This window comes from Alexandromys fortis, unplaced genomic scaffold, assembly GCF_014885135.2.
Source record: "Alexandromys fortis isolate MF-2015 unplaced genomic scaffold, M_Fortis_MF-2015_v1.1 scaffold_219, whole genome shotgun sequence".
In the NCBI taxonomy this organism is placed as follows: Eukaryota; Metazoa; Chordata; class Mammalia; order Rodentia; family Cricetidae; genus Alexandromys; species Alexandromys fortis.
Window position 1 is genome coordinate 1,771,073 of NW_026068092.1, and position 23,636 is coordinate 1,794,708.

A 23,636-nucleotide genomic window follows, 5' to 3' on the forward strand; every position below is an offset into this window, starting at 1 on the left:
ACTAGTGGTCCTGGCTTTCTGGCAGAGCTGCTGATAAATATATTTCTCCACAGGTACATGGAATGATTCGGTTCTCGGGGGCCACGGGCCTGAAATCTAACTTGCACAAAATGATGGTCCAGGATCTGATTACAGCTTTGGACCACAATAATCCTCAGCACTATACACAGGCCATGTTCAAGCTGACCGCAATGCTCATTAGCAGCAAAGGTAACACACAGAATCCACGGGATGCTGGGTTCATTTCTAGGTGGATGTTTGCTTAGGAGTCCTTGATAACCTGGAATCCTGTCAGAGAAAGAGCTGAGTGCTGCTAGTGGAAACGCTTGCATCTCTCGTGAGCCAGCAGCAAATAAAAGGCCCTGTTGGCCCCAGCTAGTGCTGGCTCCCACATCAGCCTTGGGAAGCCATGTTCAGGCCCAGCTGGAATCAGGAGCCTTTGACTAACTTGTGTTTGGTTCCAGATTGTGACCCGCAGCTGCTCCATCACCTGTGTTGGGGTCCCCTCCGGATGTTCAATGAGCATGGCATGGAGACCGCGCTGGCCTGCTGGGAGTGGCTGCTGGCTGGCAAGAATGGAGTGGAAGTGCCTGTAAGAGACTGCGCCCAGCTTAGCTCTGGGGGGGCGGGGGTGAGAGGTGGCATCGTGATAAAAGGTATGAGGTATGATGATGGAGTGATGTTTATAGAGCCTAACTATAGAAGGCTCAGGATGGAAAGCAGTCTTTGTGGTGAGACCAGCAGGCTGTCTGTTACATGTCCATTGATGCTGCAGCTGACTGGGAGCAGTTGCTTTCTTGTCTAATTGCCACCTTACCCTGGGTCTATTTCTCTAGATTTACTACTTCATGGAGCCTCTAGACAAGATTATACATGTTGAGTATAGCTTTTCTGAAATGCTTGCTACCAAAGCTATTTCAGATTTTGGATTTTTTCTTCAGATTTCAGAATATTTGAATATTTCTAATTAGACAATAAAATATTTCTTATGGAACACAAGTCCCATATGCAAGATACATGTTCATGTATATGTCATGTATATTTTGTAACCTGAAGAAAACATTTTGCGATATTTTTGTAATTTTTTTATTTTGTATGTATAGTTATTTTGTCTGCATATATGTCTGTGCACCTCATGTGTGCCTAGTACCTGAGGAGGTCAGAAGAAGACATCAGATCTCCTCAGACTGAAGTTAGAAATGGCTGGGTGCATGGAACAGAACCAAGGTTCTCTCCAATAGCAACATCTCCCCAGCCCCACCTGCATGCATTATTTTTAATGCACCCACTTGGTTTTGAGGCCCCACTGTGTCAGGCTTCTCCTGCACAGTTTGTAGCACCACACCCCTCTAGAGACAGAGAATCAGAACTGATTCAGCGTCATAGGACAGAGTAGTGTTTGTGACCACTATTGTCAACCCTCACATTGTATCTTGGATTCCAGGTGCTCTTGAGTGTCTGAACTTGCTGTCTGTATTTAGAGTGGGTTATTTGAGCACCTAAGGAGCCTTAGTGGCAAACAAGGTGGAACACAGACCTCACATAATACCTGTCCCAGGCTCAGGGTCCTGAAAGCACCCATGGTGGGATCTAACTTCTTCTCAGGGACTCCTTCAAAGAGACGCTTCATGACTGGGTGTGGTGGTGCACACCATAGATCCCATCATTCAGGAAGTAGAGGCAGGTGGATCTCTGTGAGTTCAAGGCCAGCCTGGTCTACAAGAGCTAGTTCCAAGACAGGCTGCAAAGGCTACAGAGAAACCCTGTCTCGAAAAACCAAAAAGAGAGAGAGAGGGGGAGAGAGAGAGAGGAGATGGACCCAACAGGACTGTTCAGCATCTGTACCCTAACGTCCCTTTGCCTGCCAGGACAGTGTCACCTACAGAACTGCCAGAATCTCCAATCCTAGCACTGCCGGTCTTAAGTGGTATTCTAGTCACCTGACACCAAGTGCCACAAAGTTAGCTGATAAGCACCCCAACTGATAGTCAGGGTCAGCTTCAGCTGGGCCTGGTAGCCTAAGTTCATAGTTCAGCTAACTGTACAAGAAACTGAGTCAGGAAGATCCAAAATTCAAGCCCCACCTGACAGATTTCCTGAGACCCTGTCTCAAAACTTGGAAAGGGGCTGGAGAGATGCTCAGCAATCCGATAGAGCACCTGACGTTCTCACAGAGGACCTGGGTTCAGTCTCCAGGACCCACGTGCACATGGCGCCCACACATGTAAGCAAAGTACTCATACACCTTTTTTTTTTTTTAATTTAGTTAGTGGGGAAAACCAGTTCTAGGTATATAGCTCAGTGGAAGAGCACTTACCTGCAAGTTCCAGTATCACAAAAGGCCTGGACTACAGAGCCCCAGTTGCTTCCCATTTTGACCACCTCATTATAGTCAATACCATAGCTACCTTATCTGTGCGTGGACCAGACGCCTCACAGACACCTTAGAGCTCCTTTCCACACTTCCTACAAATGGCCCACCAAATAGTCTACTAGCTTTATCTTTTTACCTTTAAGTAGATCCAGAATTTAGTCACATCCCAGCATTTCAGCTACCCCTGGGGCCCTGGCCTCCTTTGTCTCTCCCCTGACCTTAAAGCAGCCCCGCCCCAGTGTGTTAGGTTTTTTTTTTTTTTTTTTTTTTTTTCTTCAGGCTATGATGAAAACCCTTGGCTAAAAGCAGCTTATGGAAGAAAGAGTTTATTTTGGCTGTGGTTCCAGAGTGTGAGTCTCTAAGTGGCAGAGTCATGGCAGCAGGACGTCAGAGCAGGCAGCTGAGAGCTCAGAGCTGATTTCTCCAGCACAAAGCAATGAGAGTGAACTAGAAGTGGAGCAAGGCTATAAACTCTCAAAGTCCACCCAGTCACACCCCTAACGGTTCCATAACATCCCCTAAACTGTGCTACCCACTGGAGACCAAGTGTTCAAATACCTGAGACTATGGGGGGCATTCTCGTTGAACCACCATACCCAGTGATTAGTTACTTTTCTATTGCTGTGATAAAACACTATCAAGGCAACGTATAAAAGGAAGAGTTTATTTGGGACTTGTGGTTCCATAGGGTCAGAGTTCATGATGGCAGAGTGGAGTAGTAGTCTGCAGATCGCTGGAGGAGCAGCTGAGTGCACACATCTCAAACCACAAGCAGGAAATAGAGAGCTAGCCCTAAAAGGCAGAGTCTTAAAACCTCAAAGCCCTCCAGTAAGGACGCACCTCCTGCACCTTCTGAAACAGCCACTAACTGGGGCCAAGCATTCAAATGCCTAAGTCACATGGGGACATCTTCAAACTACCACAGTGATCTCCCTGCCTCCATACTTCCCTCTGTGTGCAATAGGAGCATGCCAGAAAAATCTGACTGCATTGAATCTCTCTGGTTCCCAGACCCATCGATCCTCCCCCACCAACCTTACCTAGACTGACAAACTTGTCCTGTGACCTCAGATTCCACTTGCCACCTACCTTTGTCCCTTTCTGTCTACTCACGTGCTCCACTGTAGCTGTGCTGGGTCCTGTTGCTCCTGCTCTTGCAGACTGGTTCCTGCCTAGTGCATGTCATCTCCTCTCCTCAGATGAACATGTCACCGCTGGCCATCTCCAGGCCTTGTGTCCAGTGTTCCCTGCCATCCCACCAGCATTCCCTGGCTACCCTGCCTGCACATTCTCCCTCATGCTCTGCACTGCTGCTTTCTCGGGTTTATTATCCTCTGCCTCCTGCTTACTTCTTGGACTGTGTGCCTTTGTTTGTTCGCAGAGGCTGGGAGGCCCTGGCACAGAAGTGGATTTAGACAGATGAGAGTCTGGCCTCTGCTTGGCTCCTTGGCCCCATCAGTTCTGGGTTCCCTATACTAACAGTAGTGAGAGGCCAGAGTCCAAGAGAAGCCACTGGCAAGTGTAGTTCCTTGACATCCTTGGGCTCCCACCTATGATAGTGCTATCCTTAACACGAGTGCCATCTATGCTTTGGGCAGCAGGAGGAAAAGGAAGTAAAGAAGTGAGGTGCTGGGGTTTTTTGTTTGTTTGTTTGAGATAGGATTTCTTTGTGTAGCCCTGGCTGTCCTGGAGCTCTGTAGACCAGGCTGACCTCAAACTTATAGAGATCCTCCTGCCTCTGCCTCCTGAGTGCTGGGGTTAAAAGGCGTGCACCGCCACCACCACCTGGCTTGTGTTTGTTTTTAAGAAAGCACCTCATTCTGTAGCAGTAGTTGTTCTGAAACTCGCACTGTGCCCAGGCCAAACCTGAACTCATTACCGTCCTCCTGCCTCAGAGTCTTGCGTGATGGGACCATACGCACGAGCTGCCACATTGAGCTTTATGCAGTAAATCAAAGGCAAGTGGCCCATTCTGTTTTCCGGAGGGGCTGACACTGCCTTCTCACTTGCAGTTTATGCGGGAGATGGCAGGAGCCTGGCACATGACAGTGGAGCAGAAGTCCGGCCTCTTTTCTGCTGAAACAAAGGAAGCAGACCCCCTGGCGGCATCAGAAGCAAGTCAGCCTAGACCGTGTCCCCCTGACGTAACACCCCATTACATCTGGATTGATGTACGTGCCTACCAAACTCTGCTGTGCTTTGTACGGTCAGCCTCGGGGACACCTGCAGTAGGTTGGCATAGCAGCCAGCCTAGGGGTCCTGACCTGAGAGAAAGGGTGCCCTTTAGACCCCCTCCTCTGGTTCTCCCTGCCTTCCTATCACCAGAACCCTCTTACTAGCTGCTCTCACTAGCACTGGGTTGAGACTGGCCCACACCAACTTATACAACTTGCTTCCCTTCTTATCTAGTTCCTGGTACAACGGTTTGAGATTGCCAAGTACTGTAGCTCTGACCAGGTGGAGATCTTCTCAAGCCTGCTGCAGCGCTCCATGTCCCTGAATATTGGTGGAGCGAAGGGGAGCATGAACAGGCATGTGGCAGCCATCGGACCACGTTTCAAGTGAGGACTCTCTTTCTCTGGGGGCATCTGGGTGTCTTATTACTGGTATGTGGAGCATGTGTGTAATATATGAATCATGATGTGGGTGGGTGGAGTGTCCTGTGATGCTTCTGTGCAATGTAGAGTAAATCTTATGGCACTGTTATCAGGAGGAACACGTAGAAGACATGAGACCATGAGCCTATGGCTGGCCAAAAGCCTCTTCAACCCCTATTCCTCTAGTCCATTCTTTCTCACTAAAATGTGGACTCTGCTATCATCTGTGAGGGGCCCATGGCTAGTACCAGTGTGCTTATCTTCCCAGACATGGTAGAGGCTCTCTGTCTACCTCTTCCCTGAACTCCAGACCGTGACCCCATGGCCACTGACCATCCACTAGAACTGCAGACCGTGACCCCATGGCCACTGACCATCCACTAGAACTGCAGACCATGACCCCATGATCACTGACCATCCATTAGAACTGTAGACTGACCCCATGATCACTGACCACCCATTAGAACTGTAGACTGACCCCATGATCACTGACCACCCATTAGAACTGTAGACTGACCCCATGATCACTGACCATCCACTAGAACTGCAGACCGTGACCCCATGACCCCTGACCACCCATTAGAACCACACTCCTCAAACCAACTACAAAGAAGGGCCAGTCCTCTTGTTAGTGTCCACTCTGCCACTGATCTATACTTTTCTACAGTGCAATAGAAACAAGTTACTAGAGAGTGATTCCTCCTAGTCCTTTCCAGGGGAGGGTAGCTGTCATAGACTTCCTCCGTCTGCCTCCACCCCCACACTGGATCAGCCTTCACCCATAGGATCAGCTGGCCTCATAGATTCACTCAGAAAAGTCACCATTTGCAGTTTGCCCTCCTTTCCTCTGCCTTCCTGTGTAGCCACATATGTTTGGCTCCCTTGTAATGGTGGGTCTGATCGCTCTTGCTTCCTTTTCTATCCAAACCACTTAGAGTAGATGAAGGCCATCTACTAGGACTCATTGGCTGCATAGGTAGCATCTATGCCTTTGGCTGGTGCAAACCACCTCTGGGGTATCCATGATATACTTCCACCCTTCTTGCACCATGCCTTAGCCCAGCCTTACTGTCCACAATGCCTCTAGAGCCTCTTACGCCTGGATCCAGGTCACCCTGATTGCTACATGTGAAGATGCTTGTTCCACAGGGCCCATATCACTGTCAGGCTATAGCTGCAGTCTGTCCCTCAAGAAGAACCCACCTGAACCTGTTTGTGGGATTTTTGTGGCATTTCACTGTGCAGAGATCTTCTTATTTATTCTGGGATGGTAGTGGCACATGCCTTTAATCCCAGCACTAGGTAGGCAGAGGTAGGCGGCTCTCTGAGTTCAAGGCCAGCCTGGTCTACAAGAGCTAGTTCCAGGACAGGATCTCCAAAGCTACAAAGAAACCTTGTCTCGGGAAAAAAAAAATTATTTATTTTATGTATACCAGTGCTCTATCTACATGCATGCCTTTATACCAGAAAAGGGCATCAGATTTCACTACAAATAGTTGTGAGCCACCATGTGGTTGCTGGGAATTGAACTCAGGACCTCTGGAAGCATAGCCAATGCTCCTAACTTCTGAGCCATCTCTCCAGCCCTGTGCAGAGATCTTGTGTCTTACCCAAAAACTTGACTACTGATCTCCACCCAAGGGTTCTAAGCTCTCCACAGACAGGAGCAGAAATGCCCCCCACCTATGCCTCACATCAGCCTCCCCCTCTGGTTGGAATTAAACATTCTGCTGCTGTAGCACTGTCCCAATGGGGACTAAGCTGCAGACTGCTTATGAGACTGGAACTTTTAGTCCAGTCAAAATATCATAGAGGCTGGACACTGGTAGTACACTCCTTAATCCCAGCACTCAGGAGGTAGAGGCAGACAGGCTCCATCTTGACCTTTAGAGAGATCAGTTGCAGTTGTGATCTAGGTGTGGTGGGGGCAGGACAGGATCTCTGTGAGTTCAAGGCCAGCCTGGTCTACAGAGGAAGTTCCAAGACAGCCAAGACTAGTAGAGAAACCTTGTCTCAGGAAGGGTGGAAAAGTCTTTCCATATCGACTTTATGCAATGCTAGGGCTGGAACTTGGCACTGGACATGCTAGGCATGCACTCTACAACCCTCTCACTCGGAGCTCTTTTACCTGCAGGTTTTTATGTGGTTCAGGGCCTTACTCTGCCACACAAGTGTGAGGCTAATGAGCTACATCTTAGTGTAGAACTTTTATTTTAATTAGCTAATTATTTTTACTTTAGGCCTTTACTGTACAATATCTTTGCCCATCCATAGAAAAATTTTTTGTTTTGTTCTGTTTCTGTTTGTAGCTCTGGCTATCCTGGAACTCACTCTGTAGACCAGACTAGCTTCGAACTCAGAGTTATGCCTGCCTCTGTCTCCCAAGTGCTAGGATTAAAGGCATGTGCCACCATCTTTAAAAAAAAAAAAAAAAAAACAAGCCGGGCGATGGTGGCGCATGCCTTTAATCCCAGCACTTGGGAGGCAGAGGCAGGCGGATCTCTGTGAGTTCAAGACCAGCCTGGTCTACAGAGCTAGTTCCAGGACAGGCTCCAAAGCCACAGAGAAACCCTGTCTCGAAAAATCAAAAAAAAAAAAAAAAAAAACAAAACACTGTAATCTTGATACCTAAAAGACATAGGCAAGAGGATCAGAAATTCAGGTTTATCTTCATACTCCAAAAGGGTATTGAAGGCCAGCTTGCAACATCTGAGACTTTGTCTCAGGGAGACAGAGAGCACAACTAAGTGACCACACCCTGGCTGTAATGTTTCTGGGCTCTATATGCAGGGGCCCTGGGGTTTGCTTGGGGCTCAGCCCTTGGCTAGGGCTTCAACCCTGTGGCTCTTTTCCAGACTGCTGACCCTGGGCCTGTCCCTCCTACATGCTGATGTGGTTCCAAATGCAACCATTCGAAACGTGCTTCGAGAGAAGATCTACTCAACGGCCTTTGACTATTTCAGGTATCGTCTCAAGCTGTGTTGTGCATGTGCCCAGAAGTAGCTGCAGTCCAACTTAGAGCACCCTTGTCCTCTAGGAAGTTACTTATGTAAGGACATCTCTGCCTGGTTCATGCTTACCATCCTCATTCTTTAATCCTTGGATGACCAGACTGGAATATCTTCAGCCATGTGTACCCAGGTGCCCAAGGGAATACATGCAGATTTTCCCTTAAGTTCAATTAATTTAAGAGATTGGGGGCAGGGGGCTGCAGAGATGGCTCAGAGGTTAAGAGCACTGACTGCTCTTCAGAGGTCCTGAATTCAATTCCCAGCAACCATATGGTGACTCACAACCATCTGTAATGAGATCTGGTGCCCTCTTCTGGCCTGCAGGCATAAATGCAGACAGACCACTGTATACATAATAAATAAATAAATAAATCTTTATTAAAAGAGAGAGAGAGATTGGAGGCAGGGGCTCAGGAAGCCCTGATCCTGAGGCTCTACAGATGTTAAAATTAAAACCTTCCTTTTTATTTAGACAGAAAAGGGGAGATGATGAAGGATGTTCTTCTGTATATGTGATGCTTTTATTGGTTAATGAATAAAGCTTTTTAGGCCAATGGCTTAGCAGAGTAAAGTCAGGTGGGAAATCTGAACAAAGATATAGAGAAAGAGTAGGCAGAATCAGAGAAATGCCATATAGCCACCAAAGGAGAAAGACGCTGGAACCTTACTGGTAGGCCACAGCCTTATGGTGATACACAGACTAATAGAAATAGGTTAATTTAAGATGTAAGAGCTAAATAGAAATATCCCTAAGCCATTGGCCAAACAATGTTGTAATTAATATAGTTTTTGTGTGACTATTCAGGTCTAGGTAGCCAGGGAACGAAAGAGCAGTCTCCATTACATACAGGTAGCTAATAGTTGCTGGACGACTCAGATGTTTTCTTCAGTGGTTCTGTAACTAAATAATTGCCCATGTTGCTGTATTGATCTCTTTCCCCTGCTTCTCAATGTGTGCAAACAAAAAATGTAAAAGTAGAAAAGCAGGAGCAGGGAGCAAGCCTGGAGAAATGGCTCAGTAGTTAAGTAGCACTTGCTGCTTTCCCAGAGGTTCCAAGTTCAGTTCCCACCACCCATTTCAGGTGACACAACAATCCCTAACTCTAGATTTTAGTCTAATTTTTATTTGTCTGAATTAAGACATCGAGGCACAGTGACATATATCTGCAGCCCAAGTAGTTGTGAAACTGGATGCAAGAGAACAAGAATTTGAGAATAATATGTTAAGACTCCTATATCAAAGACAAAGCTGTGAATGACTCACCCATGCAGTTATGGACAGCACTAATTGAGTTCAGTGGGTAATAGAAAAAGAGGAGGAAAGGTGGGTGTGATGGCACACACCTTTACTCCCAGCACTCGGGCGATCTCTGAGCTCTGCCTGGCCTCCATAGCATGTTCCAAGACTACATAATGAGACCATGTCTAAGAACAAGGAAGGAGATGCGTGAAAGCACGGGGGGGGGGGGGGGAGAAGGAAAGGAAGGGGAGATGTGATCAAGACACATTGCATACATGTCTGAGGTTTTCAAAGAATAAAACATCTGGGCCCGGTGGTGGTGGCGCACGCCTTTAATCCCAGCACTTGGGAGGCAGAGGCAGGCGGATCTCTGTGAGTTCGAGACCAGCCTGGTGTACAAGAGCTAGTTCCAGGACAGGCTCCAAAACCACAGAGAAACCCTGTCTAAAAAAAAAAAAAAAAAAAAAAAGAATAAAACATCTATAAGAATGTACTTAAGCGAGGTGTTAGTGGCACATGCCTTTAATCCCAGTATTCAAGAAGCAGAAGAAAGCAGATCTCTTAAGTTTGAGACCAGCCTAATCTACAGGGCAAGTTCTAGGACACCCAGGACTACACAGAGAAACCCTATCTCAAGAAAAAATAAGAGAGGGAGATTAAATTGCATACATTTACTTCTCCTGGTAATATAAATGATTACTACACAAAGTCCTGCAAATATCAGCTGCGTGAGTCTTTGTGAATGTAGGCTGAATGGTTGTATGCAAACAGCTAAATTACCATCTGCCACAACATACTACTCTTATGAGCCAGGTCTGGTAGCACATGCCTACAGTCTGATCTAGAGACTGTGAGGCAGGACCTCATGATCAAGGTTACCTTGCAATACAAAGGGATATCTCTATGTATTTATGGAGGTACAGGCCATCTGAGCTATGTAACACCACTCCTTGCTGATTGAGCTGAAGAGAGTGCATAGGGTAGTGATAGGACAGACAGGCCTGGGCTACCAGGACAACCACACTTCCCACAGGAGTTAGTGAGGTCAAGGAAAGTGAACTTTTATCTCAGCTCTCACTGCCTTGGGAACACTTTCTAGTCTCTGACTCCAGACACTCAGCCCTTTCCTCTTGTGATTGTTTGAAGTTGTCCACCAAAGTTCCCTACTCAAGGAGAAAAGCAGCTTCGTGAAGACATAAGCATAATGATTAAATTTTGGACTGCCATGTTCTCAGACAAGAAGTACCTGACCGCCAGCCAGCTTGTTCCTCCAGGTAAGCATTGTGCCAGCAGCACAGCAGCTGCTGGTGTGGGGTGCAGACAGACAGGAGTGCAAAGGAGGGGGTGGGGTGCAGACAGACAGGAGTACAAGGGAGGGGGTGGGGTGCAGACAGACAGGAGTGCAAAGGAGGGGGTGGGGTGCAGACAGACAGGAGTACACGGGAGGGGGTGGGGTGCAGACAGACAGGAGTACACGGGAGGGGGTGGGGTGCAGACAGACAGGAGTGCATGGGAGGGGGTGGGGTGCAGACAGACAGGAGTGCACGGGAGGGGGTGGGGTGCAGACAGACAGGAGTGCATAGGAGGGGGTGGGGTGCAGACAGACAGGAGTACACGGGAGGGGTTTGTTCTCTGTAAGTGGTTCTGGAAAGGCCAGACAAAAACAGTTAGGGCCAGGCTGGAGAGATGGCTCAGAGGTTAAGAGCATTGCCTGCTCTTCCAAAGGTCCTGAGTTCAATTCCCAGCAACCACATGGTGGCTCACAACCATCTATAATGGGGTCTGGTGCCCTCTTCTGGCCTGCAGGCATATACACAGACAGAATATTGTATACATAATAAATAAATATTTTAAAAAAAAAAGCAGTTAGGGCCCAAGTGAACCCTGATCTTGGCTGTGCCTTATGTTGTTGAAAAGCCAGTACTTGCCTGCCTGCTACCTTTCCTCCAACCCATGCTGGTTTGTATGGCAATTGCAGGACACTTTCTTATAACTTCTCCCTGGACCAGCTCACGTCCCAGATGCCTACTGAGTGGGGGAATTCATGAATTTACCCATAATCTATTGTCATCTGACAAGGGGCCGTCAAGTAACTTCAACAGAGGGGATTCAAGGGCACCTCTCCAGGAAGAAAATTCTCTAGAAACAGTGACCCCCTGAGCTGAGTCTGAAAGGAAACAGAATGTGTGTGTGTGTGTGTTCCTATGGGTGTGTACATATATATATATATATATATAAATAACATGTATACATACATACATAAAGCCAAATTATACTGAAACAAATAGCTCTCCAGGGCAAAGAAAAGAACATTCCAGGTTAATCTTGACATGTCAGCAGCAGCAAACCAGAAGGAGATTCCCACTCCTGAGCATAGAGCTGCTGATGGTGAGGGTTTGTTCCTGTAGGTAGACCTGCAGACAGTCTCTCCCAGGAAAAAGAAAGAAGCCTTAAAGCTAGGTTTCTTTCTGCTTCCACAGAAAGCAGAGCCAACAAATAGTGTAATTTGTCCCCTGGATGTTCAGGTTTCTGCTGTGACTGTGTTAGACAGTGCAGTACTAGTAAGCAAGTAACTGCCTTTGCTTATGGGGAAAAAAAAAAAAAAAACAATGGCAGGGGCTGGAGAGGCCACTTAGTGGTTAGAGCACTCTGTTCTTCTAGAGGACCTGGGTTCAATCCTTAGCACCCACAACCATCTGTAGCGGGATGCAATACTGTTTTCTGTCCTCCATAAGCACCTGTACATACATACAGGCAAAACACTCAAATACACAAAATATTTTTTAATAACTGATAGAATTTATTTTATCCTATTTTTTGGTTTTTCAAGACAGGTTTTCTGTGTAGTCCTGACTGTCCTGGGACTTGCCCTGTATACCAGGCTGGCTTCAAACTCACATAGATTCTCCTGCCTCTGCCTCCCGAGTGTTGGGATTAAAGGCGTGTGCCACCCAGCTCTATGATGTCTTTTTTTTCTGGATAAGGTCTTTTACTGGCCTGGAACTTGCCAAATAGACTGGACCAGCTCCATCTTCATCTGTCCAGCATCAGGACTAGGAGGATGTGTGCTGGAGTGTGGGATTTCTTTTTAGCATCCATCTTCAGATGCGCCACCACACCCAAGTTATTTAATGTAGGTTCCAGGGAATTCAACCTTGGTACCTGTGTTTGCAAAGCAAGCCGTGCTGAGCTCTTTTCCTTTGACCTTGTCTTGAGCCACCTCATCCCAGACTCTGCAATGTATTTGTCCACAGATAACCAGGACACTCGAAGCAACTTGGATATAACTGTGGGCTCTCGACAACAGGCAACACAGGGCTGGATCAACACTTATCCCCTCTCCAGTGGCATGTCAACCATCTCCAAAAAGTCAGGTTGGTCAGGGTAGGGGGTGGCTCCTACATCTTCTGTCCTCTGTTGAGTTCCCATCTTGGGGTATGATGGGCACTCACTTAGATGGCAGAACAGAACATGAAAAGGCAGCTTCTTCTAGATTCTAAAACAGGACCAAGGTTTTCGGTTCAGTCCCCAGCACATCACCAAAGGAAAAGACAGGGCAGAAGATTGGCTGGAAGGACAATGACATGTTTCGTCTTTGCTCCCCAGGCATGTCTAAGAAAACCAACCGGGGTTCCCAGCTGCACAAGTACTACATGAAGCGCAGGACACTGCTGTTGTCGCTGTTGGTGAGACCCGTGGCCACAGGCACTTCCCACTGTGTAACAGCGTAGCACCTTAGGGTGGAAGCAGCATGTGGACACCTGCAGAAAATACACTGGATATTGTTTGGTCTCACCAGGCCACTGAAATTGAGCGTCTCATCACTTGGTACAACCCGCTGTCAGCCCCAGAACTAGAGCTGGACCAGGCAGGAGAGAACAGCGTGGCCAACTGGAGGTCCAAATACATCAGCCTGAGTGAGAAGCAGTGGAAAGACAACGTGAACCTTGCCTGGAGCATCTCCCCCTACCTCGCTGTGCAGCTGCCAGCCAGGTAGGCCTTCCAGCCAGCCTAGCTTCATCAGAGGTTCAGTGTCGTAACCTGTCAGCTGTATCCTGAGTGCCATGAAATATGACATGGCTCCTGTCAGGGACACTCGGGATTCTCACCTAGTCTGTGCAGAGGTTACAGTGACCCTTGTGAGCGTGCCAGCTCCTACCTAGGTGCCATTGCACACAGAACTAAGAAAGTAATATCTAGCTGAATTCAGAACCACCATGTATGACTAGGGAGTGTAGCTCAGTGGTAGACCTCTTAACTAGCATGCACAAGAACCTGGTTCAGTCCCTGGCACTGTTTAAAAAAAATGGTAGAGTCACAGTGTAATTTATAAAGGCTTCCCTCCTGGGAGGTAGTCCACAGAAACAACTTGGGAGAGTTTGGATTGTGTGTGTGTTTGAATAATGCCATCTTGGAGCTTGAGCTGAGAGCAGACTGTCTTGCTGTAGCTGTCTGCCTAGTGTGCCATAAGCTCTCTCAAGGTGAGAATCTCAGACAGAAATAAAACCTTTAGATTGCAGCAGTAGGAAAGATGAGCTTGCAGAGGCTCCATGACCTACATGGTCCCTCAGCCTGCTTCCCGACAAGCAGGGACAGGTATGTATGACTGGGAGCAAAGCTCTGCCACTTTTCTGTGTCCTCTACCTGGTTCTCAGGCCCAGGACAGCAGACTGGTTCTCTTAAGCCCTTTCAAAGCAGAATGTTCATGGAGACTGTCCCTTGCATTAGCTTGGGTCAGGAACATCTGTGGGCTAAGATGCTGAGCCAGAGATAGGAAAATGCAGAAGGCTAGCCGCAGAGCTATGGTAGTGAGAAGGATAAATGGCAAGATAGGGTAGGGTTGCCATTTCCTCATAGCAACCTAGTAATGCTATTGTTTTTCTTTTTTCCTTCACTTTTGTTTTGTTAAATGTTTGTTTTTTGCTTTGGAGGAATGGGGGGGGAATATGTCTGTGTGTGTCTGTTTATGATTATGATATATGTGTGTGTGCATGTGTGTCCAATTCAGAAGCTAACTTGCCAGACTTGGTTCTCTTTTCATTATGTGGAACTAGGAAGTGAACTTAGGTCATCAAGGTTGACATCAGCCTTTATTCACTAAGCCATGGTACATAGAAAGGGTTACATCGTACATAGAAAGGGTTACATCGTACATAGAAAGGGTTACATCGTACATAGAAAGGGTTACATCGTACATAGAAAGGGTTACATCGTACATAGAAAGGTGTCTCTGTAACCAGGTTGCCTGGAATCATGGCATTCATCCAGTCACCTCCTTGTGAATGCTGTAATGATGTGATTTTTTCAAAGGGTCCTTTTCAGACTTGGTAATGTATTACTTGCCTACAAGTAATACATTTAGATATCTGTAATATAGTGTTGATCTAAATCCCTCCAGCTGAGTGTTCCCCTCTGGCTCTTCTGTGGCAGTGAAGAATGTACCTGCTGGTGCAGCTACCACACCCAAACCCTCTGTACATTGTAGGTTCAAGAATACAGAAGCCATTGGAAATGAAGTGACCCGTCTTGTCCGGTTGGACCCAGGAGCTGTTAGTGATGTCCCTGAAGCCATCAAGGTAGGACAGCCCACACACACCAGCTCAAAGTACATCTAGAATATCTTCTAGAGAAGCATGGCTACTCTCATTACTATGACCAAATACCTCACGGAACAATCAGGAGAAGAAAGCTACTTTGACTTAGTCTCAGGGAGCTCAGCCTATTATGGCTGAGCAGCAGGCCCATGTGCAGGAGGCCGTTCATGTCCTGGCAGATGGACAGAAGAGCGAGAGAATACAGGAAGGGATCCCAGCAAAGCGCAGCATCCAAACGCATGGCTCCCGTGGCTGATTTCCTCCACTAGGCCCCACACACTTTCCACCACCTCAAAATAATGGCATCATATTATGAGTCTATCAAAAATTGAATCTAGGTTTGGTGGTGGTGGTGCACATCTTTCATCCCAGATCTTGTGGGGCAGAGGCAGGTGGATTTCTGTGAGTTCAAGGCCAGCCTGGTCTACAGAGCAAGTTCCAGGATAGCCAGGGTTGCTACACAGAAAAACCCTGTATTGAGGGGACGGAAAAATCAATCTATTCATGAGGTCAGAGCCCTCACAACCCAGTCCTCTTTGGACCCTCACAGGCATACTCAAAGGTGTACTTTATTAATCTAGGCATTTCTCAAACCAATTAAATTGTCATTAACCATCACTGCTGGGCCTGGTCACCAGTACAGGTCTGTAATCCCAGCTCCTTGGGAGACTGAGACAGGAGGATCAGGTAGATGTAGATGGACAGAAGAGCTGGTCTACAGAGTGGAGCTGGAGAGATGGCAGGGGCTGAGCACAGATGGCCTAGCTTCAGTTCCCAGCACTCACATGGCAGCTCACGACTGTCTGTAACTCCAGGTCCAGGGGATCCAGCCCTGTTCTATTCTCTGCAGGCAGTGCACACAGAGTACACAGACGTACTCTTAGGCAAACAATCATAATAAATAAAATCTTGGCCAGGTGGTGGTGGCACATGTCTTTAATCCCAGCACTTGGGAGGCAGAGGTGTAAGGATCTCTGATCTTGAGGCCAGACTGAACCACAAAGTGAAACCCTGTCTCTAAAACAAAATTATCATTATTCAATCTATCTCACCAGACAAAAAGTTACCAGGTAACCTCAATGGTAGAAGTTTCTTAACTCCTTGCATATTCTACTTCTAGTATGTAATAATTACTATGTTTATGATATTTAGCCGGCTTATATTCTGATTATAGACAGGTTTCCATATAACCGCAAATTCACTATATAGTTGAAGTTGTTCTTGAATTTCTGATCCTCCATTTTCCACTTGCCATGTACCAAGATTGCAGGTGTGTACAATCAATCACAGCTGGTTCTGTGCAGTGTATACTAGCCTGGAACACACACTACCCACTGAGCCTCATTCCCAGCCCCTCAACCTGGATTTATTACAATTATGCTTCTTTGCATAAATGTCAGAAACATTTTCCATTTTCTCCTAAGTGTTTTTTTTTTACTGTCACTTTTTCTTTTTCTTTTCTTTTTTTGTTTTTTTTTTTTTTTTTTTTTTTTTTTTTTTTTTTTTTTTTTTTTNTTTTTTTTTTTGTTTTTCGAGACAAGGTTTCTCTGTGGCTTTGGAGCCTGTCCTGGAACTAGCTCTGTAGACCAGGCTGGTCTCGAACTCACAGAGATCCGCCTGCCTCTCTTTTTCTTTTCTTTTTTGGCCTAGAGCTTGCCATGTAGAGCAGGCTGGCCTCAAATTCACAGAGATCTGCCTATCTCTGCCTCCTGCATGCTAGAATTAAAGACATGTACCACCACACCCAGGCTGTGGCCGTTCTTGCAGAGGCCATAGCTAAAGGACTACTGTAACCCTGTCTCCCAACTTCCTCCTAGTTCCTGGTCACCTGGCACACCATTGATGCCGATGCTCCGGAGCTCAGCCATGTTTTATGCTGGGCACCCACAGATCCACCCACAGGCCTCTCCTACTTCTCCAGCATGTACCCACCACACCCTCTCACTGCACAGTATGGGGTGAAAGTCCTGCGGTCCTTCCCTCCGGTGAGTCCAGAGCCCTGCTGAGCCAGCCTAGGTGCAGCTGTCCCAGTGTAGTTAAGTGGGTTGATGTGAGATGCACCCAACTGTGTGGGCACAGCTAGACTATGTATCACTGACGTGATATTTGTTGCAGAAGATGAGTTTTTGACTTTGGAGGTACACGCCTTTAATGCCAACACCAGGGAAGCAGAGGCATCTCTGAGTTCTTAGGCAAGCCAGAAAACACAGTGAAACCCTTTCTTTAAAAAAAAAAAAAAAGAGTTGTAATTCATATGTATTTTCTAGTTTTAGGCTTTTTTTAAGCTTTCATTGGATTTTTTGGTTAAAAAGAAAGTTTACTTGAGTTTGGTCCCTGCTGTAAGAAGTGAGTAGTGTACCCATGCCTCTTACCCTAGCGGTTCTATGTGGTAGCCATGATGGAGGGTCTGTAAACTGCTCTAGAGCTCTGCTTACTACAGCACCAGCGAGTCTTTACCTGGGGCAGGCTCCTCTCCTTACAGGTGAGGTACTATATTGTATGTGCTTGTTCCACTAATGTGTGTTACAAAGCCTCGGGTACGTCTCTTGTTATCCTCTACACCTTCCCCAGCTCTCCAGCAGGAGGCAGCATCCCATGTGCAGGTCCAGCGCTCATTACTGTTTGAATTGTTGCAACTCTGAGGTCACAGTCCTTCTTCCTTCTACAGGATGCCATTCTGTTCTACATCCCCCAGATTGTGCAGGCCCTCAGATATGACAAGGTATGTACTGACATAGCACAGCTCCTACTTCTCCCAAGAGCTATCTGTATTACTGCTCCAGCTCACACAGGCTTCCTCTGGGCTCCCTCAGAAACAGGACTGTGCAGTTACAACAGAGCCCTTATTCTTACTGCCCCACCCTGAGGCCACTCATGCTCTGCGGAGAGGGCGGGCTCTGGTACCTTGTCTAACTGTTTCCTATGGGTGAGCGGCCTATTCTAGGGTCCCCTTTGTTGGGTCAGGGCTCAGCAAATCACATGACCTCCCTGAGTCTGGCTGTTGTCCTAGGAAAGTGGTGAGGCTTAGGTGAGCTGATAAAAGATATGTTCTAATCACACTGCACAGAAAGTGGCAACAACCAGATGACTTAAACAAGACATTTACAAGCACCCAGGATAAAAGTGCTTGTCACAGGAACCTGACCACGAAGTCCAATCACTGATCCCATGGTGGGAAGAGGGGACCACTGTAGAGCTGTCCTCTGACCGTCACATGCATACTGTGGCATTCATGCACTCACACAAACACAAACTAATAAATGAAATGAAGAAAAAAAAAAACAAGTACATTTTACCAGCTGTGGTGGCACACACCTTTAACCCCAGCACTTGGGAGGCAGAGGCAGGTGGAGTTTGAGTTCGAGGCCAGCCTGGTCTACATAGCAAGTTCCAGGAACTAGGACTACATAGAGAGGTTGTATCTCAGTAATACAAAAAAAAAAAAAAAAAAGAAGAAGAAAAATAAAAGAAAAAGAAAGAAATAGATAAATAAATCCTGGAACTGAAGATCTGGCTCAGTAGATTCAGTTTCCAGCACCCACATGATGGCTAGCAACTATCCATATGTAACTCCAGCTCCAGGGCATCCACTCCCTCTTCTGCCCTGCGTGGACACCAGGCACACACATGATGCACAGACATATGTGTAGACAAAACATCCATACACATAATTGTTTTAACTTAACTAAACTAAACCTGGAGGCTAGCGCTCCAGCATCGAGGTGCCAGCAGGTCTCTTCCCAGCCTTCTCCCTCAGCGGGTCTGCGGTATCTCCACCCTGAGCGACCAGAAAATGGTAGGGAACAATGCAATGGAGAAAGAGAGGGTCCATGTTGGCTGCATGCTGCTCTATGCACACCCGAGCTCTGTGGACCCCACCACTGTGAATTGGTGGTCTGCACAACCTTATGAGTTTCTGATACCTAGCCTACGTGTTTCTTGTATTTGACAGCTGTTGAAATTGAGAGTCATGGTTCTTAAATACCAAGGGGAGACCACACAGGAGACCCAGGCTTGTACTGTACACTTCATGCCCCTGAGCCTAGCCCATGAGTAGCCAGCCTTTGGCTATTGGCCTGGCCCCTCAGCTAACCCTAATGGGTCCATCCACACAGCTGGGAAGCACACAGCCATGGTGGGAGTTCCCTCTTGCACGAGGTTAGGAAGAGTTTCCTCCAGGAGTAAAGGCTGATTGTGGCCTTCCCTCCTACAGATGGGCTATGTGCGCGAGTACATTCTCTGGGCAGCAGCCAAATCCCAGCTTCTGGCCCACCAGTTCATCTGGAATATGAAAACTAACATCTACCTCGATGAAGAAGGGCACCAGAAAGACCGTGAGTACCTTGGCCTCTCAGGCCTCTCCCCGTCATCATCTCCTTTAGAGGTTGCTTTCTCAGAGGTCCCCTGTGTGTGTGCTACCCCAGCCTGGAGACTACCCCGTGTCCTGTCCTCACCCCTTAACACACAGAGCATCTGGACTTCCTTCATTGATCCTTTGGTATAAGGTGACATTTGCAGCTCCTGGGGTGTACAAGAACTCCCTGCTGGCCAGCTACCTGTCCTGTCAGAGTCTGTGCCTAGCACAGCCCATGACTGAATAAGGAGTGGCCAACTCAGGAGCAAGAGTTCTCAAACAATAACCTGTAAAGCCTCACGCTTTGCTCTTGGTGTGCTTGCTCTCCTGCTTGTTTGTGACAGGGCTTGTTGTGTAGCCCAGAACTTACTCTGACTCTCCTGTCTCTGTGCCCATACCTGGCTAAGCAGATAAAGGCACTTGTCATTAAACCTAAAAAATGAGCTTAATTCCTGGAACACACATGGTGGGAGGAGAGAACAGACTCTTGCAAGTTGTCCTTTAGCCTCCACATGTGTGCCACGGTGTGTATCTCCACACACAAAAACAAATAAATAAAAAGTAAAGAGCTGGACATGGTAGCACGTGCCTTAAATCATGGCACTCAGGAGGCAGAGGCAGGTGAATTTCAGTGAGTTCGAGGCCAACCTGGTCTAAGGCACAAGTTCAGGCCATTTAAGGCTACACACAGGGGGCGGAGAGATGGCTCAGTGGTTAAGAGCATTGCCTGCTCTTCCAAAGGTCCTGAGTTCAATTCCCAGCAACCACATGGTGGCTCACAACCATCTATAATAAGGTCTGGTGCCCTCTTCTGGCCTGCAGGCATACACACAGATAGACTATTGTATACATAATAATAATAAAAAAAAAAAAAGGCTACATACAGACCCTGTCTGAAAACAAAACCTTCTATATGTGTCTGTATCCACCACCCACAGCACCAGACCCATGAGCACCACCATAGGAACCTGAGCATTGTCAGCCAGCACTGGCCCCTTTCATTGGCCCAACATCAGCATAGTTATCATCACCACTATAGCCCTTCCACCAAAATTTCCTCCTTTTTGTTTGTTTGTTTGTTTTTTCAAGACAAGGTAGGTCTCTCTGTCACTTTAGAGCCTGACCTGGAACTAGCTCTTGTAGGCCGGGTTGGCCTCTGACTTACAGAGATCCGCCTGCCTCTGCCTCCCTAATGCTGGGATTAAAGGCGTGCGCCACCACCACTTAATTCAAAATGTCCTCCTTTATTGGCAGTAACCATCATCTCCTCCTCCTCAACCACCTTGGTTTCTATATCTTGGTCCACTACCACCATGACCTCCTCTGCTACCATAACCAGGACACCACCATAGCCTCCTCTTCCACCAAAGTTTCCACCACAACCAAAGTCCCTCCATGACACATAAAATGACCAGATCTACTCAGCAGCCGCTCTGTGGTCCCATGATGACATCTCTTTTTTAAAAAGGGCCTTTTTCACTCACAATTAGGCTCATTAATAGTAAAGTACTCCAAACACCCAAGGATCTCTTGTGGCTGAGCACATATTGCCACATAAGGTCTGCACCAAAGCCTTGGATGTTCTGTTGGGGTCTCTCATTACCACATAGTCTGTAAGTGTTCCTCATTTCTCAGACGGTCTCAAGCTGTCATCTGTGGGTTCAAAGTACAGGCCATCGGTAACAGCTTCCTCAACTGCTCTGATTCCTTTGGAGCATGGCTTGCCTCCCTCCATCCTAGCGGCCAGAGCCAGGCTAGATAGAGGTGACTCAACAACATTTTACACCCATGAGACTGGACTAGCCTTTTCCAACTCAAGTTCAGTATAGGACTATATGTTGTTTTTGTTGATTTTAATTCCTATCACTCTAGCCAGGCCAATTGGCACAGTCCTTTAATCCCAATACATAGGCAAGTTTGAGGAGAGCCTTAACTACGGGAGAATGACACCGCCCCTCCTCAACAAGGTTTCTCTGAGTAGCCCTGGCTGTTTTAGAATTTGCTCAGGGCCTTCCTCTGAGGCCTTCCTTAAAGGCTCCTCTCAGGGAAAAAAGAAAAAAAAAAAAAAAAGCAAACTGGGTGTGGTGGTGCACGCCCTTGGGACCAACATTCAGAAGCCAGGGGCAGACTGACCCCAGGACTGTGTAGCAAACCCGTCTTTAAAAGAGAAAAAAAAAAATCTCAGCCAGGCAGTGGTGGAACACACCTTTAATCCCAGCACTCAGGAGGAGAAGCAGGCCAGCCTGGTCTACAGAGCTACTGCCAGGACAGGCTCTAAAGCTACAGAGAAACCCTGTCTCAGAAAAAAAAAAAAAAAAAAAAAGTAGAATATAACAAAGCCAATAACTGGAACCAGATGTTATGCATGCATAAAGTCCAGAGTTAAGTCCCCAGCACCAAGTAGAAGAGTCACACATCTGTAAACATAGCACTCGAGAAGTGGGGGCACAGGGGTCTCAAGTTCAAGGCCAACCTGGGCTACTTTCAACCCTATTTCAAAACAAACAATTGGTATGGCTTTACCTGGGGCTTAGGCCCTGCCTTAAGCTTTGTTTAGGGGCTAGCAATTTTAACCACCGTCAGGACCAGTGTCAACAGTGAGGGGGAAATGGTGGCATGTGTGGCCTTTATCAGGTCTAGAGTCTATTGCACATGCAGGCAGGGTGCTGGGAGAGCTCCATCTGACTGTCTAGCAAACAGCTTTAATATTTAAGGGCCGTTGGTTGGTTGGTTGGTTGGTTGGTTTGGTTTTTCAAGACAGGGTTTCTCTGTCTTGAGACTCACTTTGTAGAGCAGGCTGGCCTCCAATTCAGAGACCCACCTGAGTGCTGGGTTAAAGGCATGTGTCACCATCTGGCTAAGGGTTTTCTTTTCAGGGTCTCTGTGGCAGCCATAAAACTCACCATCTTTGTCTCCTCAGCTGACATTGGTGACCTTCTGGAGCAGTTAGTAGAAGAGATCACAGGGTCCCTATCAGGCCCAGCCAAAGATTTCTATCAACGAGAATTTGATTTCTTTAACAAGATCACAAATGTGTCAGCCATCATCAAGTAAGTGGCTCACTGAGAGACAGTTTTCTGCGATGTCTTGTCGTGTCTTCATCCCACCTGCTCACCTCTCTGAGCTTTCAGGGTTGTTGCCTCCTAGCATGGGGCAAGGCAGAGCATCAGCTGTGTTGGCATTTGACATTTGCCCAAGGTCTCCAAGGGAAAAGAGCATTGGGCACAGCTCTTCCCGGTTTCTTCCACTCGCTAACATGCCCTCGGTGTGTGTGCAGGCTGCTCCTGCTGTGTTCACTGAGGAGGGTCCTCTCCGTGTTCCCAGGGGCCCTGACCACACACAAAAGGGTAGGGAAGTATGTCACTACAACACCTGAGACAATCAGCTTAAGAGAACAGTGTAGCCGGGCATGGTGGCACACACTTTTAATCCCAGTACCTGGGAGACAGAGGCAGGTTGACCTCTGTGAGTTTGGGGCCAACCTGTCCTACAAGGTGATTTCCCAGACAGCCAGAGCAATATAGAGAGACCCTCTCAAAAACAAAACACATACGAAAGGGGAGATGGGGGACAATATGGACGTCCTCTTAGTGACTGTGTGCTCAGCACATGTGACAACTGTAGCAGAGAAAGACAATGGTGTCCCTTAACCCCTGCAAGGCTATAGCCCCAGACACCTAAAACTCCTCATTGGAGAATTTTGTGGTGGGCAAGAGTTGAGACAGGGTTTCTCTATATAGTCCTGACTTCTGGAACTCAGCATGTAGATCAGGCTGGCCTCAAATTCAGTTATCCACCTGCCTCTGCCTCCTGGGTGCTGGAACTAAAGGTGCGTGTGGCCATGCCTGCCCTCACTGGGGAGTTAAAGGTTAACCCCTGTCCTTAGCATATGAGCCTTTGGAGAACACTCCCAGATTCAGCTCAGCAGGAAGGTGCATTTCCAGGGCATCATGACACAACAAAGTTGCAGTTACCCTCAGCCTCACCTTAGCTGAGCCAGGTCACAGGGCTCACCAGCAAAAGTCACACAGTAAGTTACACAAATGGCATTTCAGGGCTGGGCGGTGGTAGCACACTGCCTCTAATCCGGAGGCAGAGATGGGTGGATCTCTGTGAGTTTGAGGCCAGCCTGGTCTACAAAGCGAGTTCTACAATAAGCTCTAAAGCTACAGAGAAATCCAGTCTCAAAAAGCCAAAAAGAAAAAAGGACACTCGGGAGGCAGAGGCAGGCAGATCTCTGTGAGTTCGAGACCAGCCTGGTCTACAAGAGCTAGTTCCAGGACAGGCTCCAAAGCTACAGAGAAACCCTGTCTCGAAAAAGCAAAAAAAAAGGAAAAAAGCAAAGGCATTTCAGCCCCGAACTGGGTGAGGCCCCGCAGACACCTGTTCTCTCAGTACCTTAACAGCAGCACACACACCATAGAATGTGAGGGCAGAGCTGCCAAAAACAGCTCCACTTGGGCCCC

The 23,636-nt window shown here is 47.4% G+C and overlaps 1 protein-coding gene across 1 annotated transcript in view; it reads left to right on the forward strand.

Moving 5' to 3' along the window:
* Positions 1-23,636, forward strand: part of Pi4ka (phosphatidylinositol 4-kinase alpha) — a 132,125-nt gene that overhangs the window by 103,283 nt on the left and 5,206 nt on the right. The window contains exons 31-44 of the mRNA XM_050123004.1: positions 54-210; positions 465-592; positions 4,387-4,545; positions 4,784-4,935; positions 7,827-7,934; positions 10,369-10,496; positions 12,477-12,596; positions 12,829-12,908; positions 13,022-13,215; positions 14,708-14,798; positions 16,634-16,801; positions 17,485-17,538; positions 19,030-19,150; positions 22,091-22,220. Of these exons, the coding sequence (XP_049978961.1) occupies positions 54-210; positions 465-592; positions 4,387-4,545; positions 4,784-4,935; positions 7,827-7,934; positions 10,369-10,496; positions 12,477-12,596; positions 12,829-12,908; positions 13,022-13,215; positions 14,708-14,798; positions 16,634-16,801; positions 17,485-17,538; positions 19,030-19,150; positions 22,091-22,220 (1,790 nt within the window). The remainder of the gene's footprint in view (positions 1-53; positions 211-464; positions 593-4,386; positions 4,546-4,783; positions 4,936-7,826; positions 7,935-10,368; positions 10,497-12,476; positions 12,597-12,828; positions 12,909-13,021; positions 13,216-14,707; positions 14,799-16,633; positions 16,802-17,484; positions 17,539-19,029; positions 19,151-22,090; positions 22,221-23,636) is intronic.